At 35.2% G+C, this 8,180-nt stretch overlaps 1 protein-coding gene across 4 annotated transcripts; it reads right to left on the reverse strand.

Annotated features, from left to right (window-relative positions):
- Positions 1-454: 454 nt before the first annotated feature.
- Positions 455-7,873, reverse strand: LOC145004337 (putative importin subunit beta-4). 4 transcript variants are annotated; one of them, XM_078963228.1, is made up of 19 exons: positions 7,158-7,873; positions 6,952-7,084; positions 6,711-6,844; positions 6,584-6,629; positions 6,240-6,452; positions 5,651-6,154; positions 3,704-3,838; positions 3,403-3,618; positions 3,237-3,326; positions 2,911-3,158; positions 2,740-2,828; positions 2,626-2,654; positions 2,428-2,458; positions 2,211-2,333; positions 1,790-2,112; positions 1,589-1,701; positions 1,261-1,501; positions 940-1,180; positions 455-779 (listed from the first exon to the last, which is right to left on the reverse strand). In XM_078963228.1, exons 1-18 carry the CDS (start codon positions 7,430-7,432, stop codon positions 962-964), a joined length of 3,162 nt encoding a protein of 1,053 aa, XP_078819354.1. In that variant the 5' UTR covers positions 7,433-7,873; the 3' UTR covers positions 455-779; positions 940-961. The 4 variants fall into 4 exon arrangements, with proteins under 4 accessions (XP_078819354.1, XP_078819353.1, XP_078819356.1 ...); XM_078963227.1 differs by having other exon boundaries at positions 2,626-2,666; XM_078963230.1 differs by lacking the exon at positions 5,651-6,154 and having other exon boundaries at positions 2,626-2,666; positions 7,158-7,872.
- Between the last annotated feature and the right edge of the window lie 307 nt (positions 7,874-8,180).

Below are 8,180 nucleotides of genomic sequence, written 5' to 3' on the forward strand. Positions count from 1 at the left end.
TGTTATTTTCTTTTATATGGATCTAGTAACATAGTGTCTCTTTTAGACCTATGATTGTGATGGTTTTGGTAGTCATTTGGGTTTTTTAATTATTTTGCGCGACCTATGTGTCGTTTAAATACTTTTCATGTAATGTAACTTTTATATGTGATAAGATTAAAAACAAAAGGAAACTGTACTAGCAAACAAAGTGTAGTTTTGAAGACAAAAGACAACCATCCGAACTCATGGCGATTGAGATCTTAGCGGGCGTCCATCCGAGTATGATCATATTTATCCACATGTTTGGTCATTAGAAAAACACATAAGTGAGGCAATTGTTACCATAATTTGTGTGTGGTTTTGTTTTTATTTTATGATTTGTCTATATTTGAGTATTTGACATGCAAGAAAATCTTCAAATTAAAGTTAAAACACATCATTTCTAAACGAATTAACAAACACCATTTGCAAATTAAAACTGGAAATTACGAAATTGTTTTAATAAAAGGTTTAAATTTTGTTTAAATATTCTTTATGGAAAAAACCAAACGTTTAAATGTTAATTAAGAAAAGAACCTGGTTTTTTTTTTTTTTTTTTTCAAAATGTAAATCTCGTGCTATCCATATTGAAACACACACTTGAACTAATAGTGCCTTCGGGCATGGGAAGTTCAAAGCCAAACAAATCGGTTAAGCTTTAGGGATAATGTGGTGTTCTCAATACCCAAAAGTCTTAGACCGATATCATGTGTTTCTATATGGTTGATTGACTTCTTGATTTGTGATCCATAGTAAACCTGTCACAACAAAGGATATGCATAAAAGTGATTAACATGTCGCATAAAATTTGAAATCTACTTTTATAAATGTCGTATGTTACGAATTTTTCGTTTTGATGTCTCCTCAAGGAGGATAACCTCAATATCATGAGCTATGTTCATTGGTTTTGATCTGTACCTGGTCTAAAATGAATGTTATCCTATGAGAGTGATGGCCAAAAACTTTTTGGTAAAATAGCAGCTAACGCACGTGCGTATGTTGGTGGAAGATTTCTCAAGATTGGATGCATTTCTCTACCAAAAAGTGATAATAAATGAGAGAAAGCCCCTCCTATTTGAATTTTAACTTCACACGTCTCCAATGGTGACATGGCAGCTTCTGCAAACACCATAACCAAATCCGGAACTAGCTCAAGAATCTGTTTCAATGGTTATACGATCATTTTCTTGGTTTATATGTATATCGTGAGTGGAAGGAGAACACATTTTAAACAAGCACCTGTTGATTGGATGATAAAACAAGGTTGCAAATGCAGTTATAAACAGGGATTGATTCCTCATAATCTTTTTTCAAAGGAAGAACTTTGAGAAGTATAGGGAGGACCCGATATAGTGGGACAGAGTTTTGGTGGGCCATAATAATCTTTGCAACTGCACCTGCTGCATTGTCCCTTACTGCATGATCTTTCTCAGATTCTTCAAACAATAAAAAGAGACATGGCAACACATCATCCAAGTATCTGATGAATAAGTGAAAGCATCAACTGAGAGATTTGACATCAAAAAAAAAAAAAGTGGAAGAATCGAAAATTATTTATAAAGGATACTTAAGACCATATTCGCCACCATTCTTGCACATTTCTCCAACACAAAATGCAGCATTCCTCCTATTGGTTGCTGATGGTGAATCTAATTCTTTAAGTACCAAAGGCATTAAAGTCTGAAAAACGATCCGATCTTCAATTTATTAAAATTTAAGGTCATGAAAAAAAGAAAAAGAAAAAAGAATCAAGATTAGAAAAGATTACGTTTACATAGGTAGAAAATGATGTGCCCATATGTTGAGCAACTTCAGCTAAACATGCAACCACCATTGTTCGATCTTGTGGTGAGTCTGATTCTTTCTGCATGAAATCCATTAGTGGATCAAACAGAGGTTCAAAGAAAGGTGCAAAGTTGGAACCCATGGCCTTTGAAAAAGCAAGAAGAAGATCTGTAACAGCATCCATGAGCATTTCATTGTGTTCATGAATATGATCATCATCTTCAATATCAATTCCAGATTTTACTTTTTGACATACTGAGTTTTGCCATAGCAATGCTAGAGTTGACTCCACAAGCTTATGCATGTCTGAGTTTCAAAATTTAAAACGAATGAGAATGACGACAATTGAGAAGTTAGTAAATCTAAAACCAATTAAAAAGAAATTAAATAATAAAAGTTTTTACGAGATTCAACTGCAACGTATCCGAAATCCTTGGTGATCTGTGATACACTCATGCAAGCTTGAGCAACCACATCTTTGTCATCATCTTCATTCATGGTTTTGATGTAAATTTTCATCACAGAATCTAAAAATTTGATGCATTTTAAAAGATCAGGTAACTAAGAATTCGTTTTCTCTTTTAAACATAAAAATCCCACAATAATGATATATGAAGTTACCAAGAATTTGTTTTGTTTGGGATTCTCCATCCTACAAAGGTGAATGTAAGCATTGGAATATTAAATGACCATATGTAGACAAATAAAATAGTTTCTTCATTCATATGCAAAAGAATATAACTAAAAAAACCAAAACCAATTTCAAAAAGAATGATGTGTTATGATTTATGATTTATGATTTATGAAGTGCACACTTACATCATGACATTGTAAGCAGACATGAGCAGCTGTTAGAGTATCTACATTCAGAAAGAAACTGATTTCAGAGATGGAAGAAACAGCCATTCTTGAAAAGAATCATTTGTGACTTACGTTTCAAACCAGTCATGGCTTGAAGTCGAACATTTTCATGGAAATAGATGGAATGTTTCACCATAATCTTCAGGGTCTCTTCCAAATATCTTGAGGTAAATAGGAAATTACAGTTCTAGCCTTCTACATGTTGGTTAATTAGCTGATATATAAAATAAGTGAAAAGGATACGGATCATAGGCACTCTTTGTATGAAAGGCAAGTAAACCAAGGGCTTGAGTTGCAGCAGCCTTTTCATCCAAAACACCAGTTCTTATATTGATATTTTGTACTCTAGGTTCATCTTGGGATTCATCATCAGATGAAACTGCAGCAAATCCAATAAGATCTTCATCCTCATCAGAATCATCGATTTTATCAGCAAATCCATCATCAAGATTGCAAGAAGAGAATGCCAAAGGTACAACGTATGGAAGATACTGTGTACAATAATACATAAAGTCACACATCAAAACATTTTTCAGACTTTTAGAAAATAATCCACAATGATTGCATACCTTAACCATTTCATCTTCCAAAATTTCTGCAACATTGCTAAAAAATCCATGAGTATACTCACGAAGTGTACTACACTCCAGCACATACCCCTAATATGTTAATAAGTTAAAGCACTTGAGACTAGTGAATATAACTTATTTATGGAGATAATGATGGAGTTATTACAGAAATTGCAGCTTCAATGAAAAATGGTAAAACCGATTCCGTTTTGTCCTTTCCTGCAATCATTGCAACTATCCCCACCAATTCAGTAGCCCTTGCTCGTGAACACATGTCCTCTTCATTTGTAAGCACCATGAAAGTTTTCATCAGTTCTAGAACCCTTTCAACATAGGGGAGAAATGCTTTCTGTGTAGCAGATGCAACTGAAGTAATTGCAGACTGGAAAATTTGGAAAGAAGCTTGATAAGTTCATTTACAGATATAATATATATATATAAGTAAAGCATGAAAGATGTGTCATTACCAAACATGTTTCGTGTAAGTTTCTTGGACTATTTTGGAGAGCAATAAGTAGTTTCCCCATTAGAGGATCGATAAATGGGATGATTTCTTCTCCCATGTTCTCACAAAATGATGCCAATGCATAGTATGATTTCTCCTGTAAAAAGAACTATGTTGTTGAGATTTGTTGAAAGATATTAGAAAAGAAATTCGTTCCACAATGGTAGAGTTTAAAAAGATGGTGTGGGTTCCATGCATATAATAGGAATCATGGCCATGGTGTTAGTTAATACACTTTAAGTTTTTTTGCTTTTCTTTTATTCTCATGTTGGTAAATACTTATGTGGGGGGATTGGTGTGAGAGATTTGTCTATGTGATTGTAAGCATTTGTAAGTTATAGCCTACAAATACTACATTTATATAACATTTTACCTACACCATTCTTCTTTTTCTCTCAATATGTTCAAAAATCAATTCCTTTTTCAACCAAAATGTGGAATAAAACCCAAACACAAACCCACAAACCAACACATTTGCTCCAATCGGTTTCGTACAATATGAGAGCTATATGAACCTTGGAGAAAACTATTTTAATCTCACCGTATCCCCAATGCAATTTCCTACATCACCTACATTCAACAAAACCCAAACCTACAGCAAAACCTTTTCAATACTCTTTCTTCCATGCCACAAACAACCACCAACAAAATCATCCCATGATACGGTTGCCGAAACGCAAACGGGAGATAGTAGAAGATGTAGAGGGAAAGGGAAAAAGAAAGGGAAAGCGATCGCCGAAAGTGAAGAACCTCCACTATGGTGGACACAGTGGACACAAGAGGAGCAGTACGCTTTGGCAGTCGCATGGTATGGGACTTCCAAACATGAACTTATAGGAGATGATATGAGGAATATTGGTTTTTGAGAAGCCATGCTCGGAAAATTTCACAGAGTAGAATACTGATATGCTTAGTAGCAAGTGGACTCCAACCAAATTTAATGGGATCTACAACAAGCTTGTTTCGCAAAAGCAAAGAGGTGTCAACAATTTTGATTTTCTTAGAGCCACGAGGGAGCAATATCGCATCAAAATGGGTCACGTTTTCAAGTATGAAAAGATATGGGAGACTGAGAGAAAAGATCCAAAATTGATTAAAACTCCAACGTTGTCGGATGCACAATCGAAGAGGTCTCACAATCGAGTTTGTTTGACATTTCCAACGCACAAGCTAACATCAACCTCAACAACAACGCAAACTAATATTTGGATTAGGACTATCGTTTTATGTTTTTAAATTAGGACTATCATATTCTTTTTCTTGTATTGTTATTTTTTCGTGTGATGTTATTTTTTTAAATATAATGTTTAATTTAGGATTTATTTAAGTAGCATGTTTTATTATTTTATATTTTCTTTTATAAATAGTAGGTATTATAACATGTCAATTTTCTCAATTGGTGTTATAACACCATACTGTGGTGACACTTTTTTGGTGCGATAATATACCTTAACATATTGCTCACATAAATAAGGCGAATTTCTCTTTCTAGTGGCCTAAGGTTTTTCTCCGGTTTTGTAGTTTTCCACGTATATTTTTTTTGTTCATTTTTCACTATCATTTTTTAGTGAACAGATTGTTGGGATCTTTAATACCATTTTCCCAACATAGTCTATTTGTTTGTTACATAGGACATGACTGGATTGAACAGGTTGTACTATATTTGTCTTGGAGGGACTAATGTCAACTAGACCAAAATTTTAATATCATTTCCCTCCCAAAAAAGGGGAAACAAGGACATGCTCTTGAATCCCAATCTCTTGTTTGTGCAAAAAAACATGATTTCCCTCCTCATCCTCATCATCAAAAATAGCCCTAGAAAGCTTGTCTAGTCATGTCCAACTCTGTTCTATGTAACAACCACAACCTCAAAATCTCAAAACATGTCAAATTTACGATCTTAATATACCTTCACATCATCAGATGCATCTTGTAAGGACCCGAATATATAAGGGAGAACCATTTCATAACGAAATATAATTTCAGGCTGAAGATACTCGACAAATTGACCTAACGCGAAAGAAGCAGCTCCTCTTACAATCGCTTCAGGATCTCTCAAAGCCCCAAAAACAATATACAAAACGGGTTCAAGTTTTCCTTTTATCAACTCCAAACAACCCTCTGTGATCAAACCCAAAAGCATCACAGAAGCTTCTCGGAACTTTAGATCAACACTCTGACTACTTTCAGAAGCAAACTCAAAAGCAAATGGAAAAACATGGTTTGATAACTTCACAGACATAGTATCAAGAACTTCTGCAACAGCTCGATCTGGTGACAGATCATCATTTTTGTCACTATTGATCGCTTCTGTAAGCATGGGACACATGATATGGAGGATTGGAACTATCAAATCCTGTTCTTTAAGAGAAGTGGATTGATATTTTGCAAGCCATGAAATAATTTGAATAGCCTGATTCATGAAACATGTCTATAAAAAGGAGGAAACATGTTGAATGTTGATGTTATTCACAATCAATTGTAAGTATGTTGCTAACCTGATAACGAGTGGTGGATTCTAAATTTGAATTTGAGCAAACCTCAAGAGAGAAGTGAACTATGGCTTTCATTGATTCTCCAAGAAGGGGTGCTGGAAATTCAATCAACTCATCAAATATCTCAAAAGCAATTATGGCAACTTCTTCTTCTCCAGAAGCAAGGTATTGTCTTGATACATGCAATATGCTTGGGATAAATTCGCAAAATTTAACCTACATTTATATCATAATTAAATGAATCCGAACATCATACATACAGAGAATATATATATATATATATATATATATATATATATATATATATATATATATATATATATATATATATATATATATAGACTCACCACTTGGGATTCATCATGAGTGGCCTCAAGAAAAGCTCCAACTGCCCTGTTCAATAAGAAGAGTTTTCTAAATTCTTTACATTAGAAAACATAGAATCTCAGTAGAAAGTTTGATATAAAAGATTACTTGAGAGCAGCAACTCTAACACTACTCATCTTATCATGTAGGCATTTGAGTAGAAGTAATTGAAAATCTGCAAAATATGGTCGAAATGAATCCCCAAGTGTCTCTGTTAAAGAGCTGAACAACATCAATGCCACCTGGCATCATGAAGACAGATATAAATATATATACTGTTAGTTTGTGTTTGTCCAAACTAAAACACATACCACTGAAGTTCATAGGGGTAATGTATAGAAAGAAGCACCTCTCTATGATCTTCTTGTGCACTTTGACTACAATAGAATATAAAGGGAAGAAGGTCTGGCCATTGTCCATGTGGAACCGTATACTTTGCGATAATACTCGCTGCATTTGCACTAGCTCGTCTCACAGATGAACTGACAATGAAAGAGACAATCATAACAAAATCCATAAATGAAATTCAGAAACAATAATAATTTTCATGTTAACCTGTTTTCCGTAGCGATGCTTTCAATGAGAGATTGCATGACGAGCTGGCGAAGTTCGGGCAGAAGATTGGGCCAATGACCTTTGATCTTCTTACGGAGGAGAACGGCAGAGAGCTGTCGGACATTAGGAGTCTTTGCAGTACGTATATGGTCGATAAGTACCGGAACCACCGTCGGATCCCTAACCATCCGCTTGATTTGGTCCTCCGCTTGCCGCCGCGCGTCATCGTCCGGCATCAAGAATTGAAGTATCAGAAGCTCCAATGATTGCGCCATTTTTACGTACCTCCCTTGCTATCTTTCTCCCTCTATGTATATCTATATCGGAGAACAGCATTAGGTCTTCTACGAGGACGATTCAGAAATGCAAATGAAACATTTTGCACCAGCGGCGAAAACCACCCCAAATCGACCACCTCTCGCAAAATTCGGTAGACTTGGATCCATGTAACAGCGATTCCGTAGTTTAGAAGAGTAATCAACAGCGGTGGTAAAGAGAAGGTAACCGGAGACGCAAAACGACGGCTGATCTCGCCCAAAAAACTCAGTCGCCGATGAGAAAAAATGGGCAGAGAGAGAAAGTAGAGAAAGTATGTGTGTGTCCGTATGTGTGTTTAGCTTATTTCCTCCACGTTTTGATTAAACCAGATGCCGGTGGTGGTCTAAGGACGATTAGAGAGAAGAGACACGTACAGAAAGATGTAGGTTGGTTTGTAAAGTAAATGAAATCCGGACGAAATCAAATTTTGATTTTGTGTTCGTGTTCGTGTGCCAAGATTAAAAAACACGATGTCGTGTCGTGTTATGTCGTATTCGTGTTCATAAATCTACACGAAATTAACACGATTAAACATGTGGTTGTCGGGTTTTTTTTGTTTATCGTTTTTATCGTGTTATATATCTTTAAGTATGAATGAAATACGCTAATAGTTATGTAATATTATCTTTGTCGTGTCGTGTCGTATTTTAATTGGTTCGTATTCGTGTTAATGAAAAAAAAAAACACGACATCGTGTTAGACAAA

This window comes from Lactuca saligna, chromosome 7 (assembly GCF_052625555.1).
Source record: "Lactuca saligna cultivar CGN05327 chromosome 7, ASM5262555v1, whole genome shotgun sequence".
In the NCBI taxonomy this organism is placed as follows: Eukaryota; Viridiplantae; Streptophyta; class Magnoliopsida; order Asterales; family Asteraceae; genus Lactuca; species Lactuca saligna.

Excerpts from the sequence above, each read along its gene's own strand:
- LOC145004337 (XM_078963227.1), bottom strand. The coding sequence starts at position 7,432 with ATGGCGCAATCATTGGAGCTTCTGATACTTCAATTCTTGATGCCGGAC. Across the intron at positions 2,113-2,210 it reads ATACGTTGCAGTTGAATCTC|ACATGCATAAGCTTGTGGAG; the intron begins GTAAAAACTTTT and ends TTTGAAACTCAG. Across the intron at positions 1,181-1,260 it reads TTTTATCATCCAATCAACAG|ATTCTTGAGCTAGTTCCGGA; the intron begins GTGCTTGTTTAA and ends CCATTGAAACAG.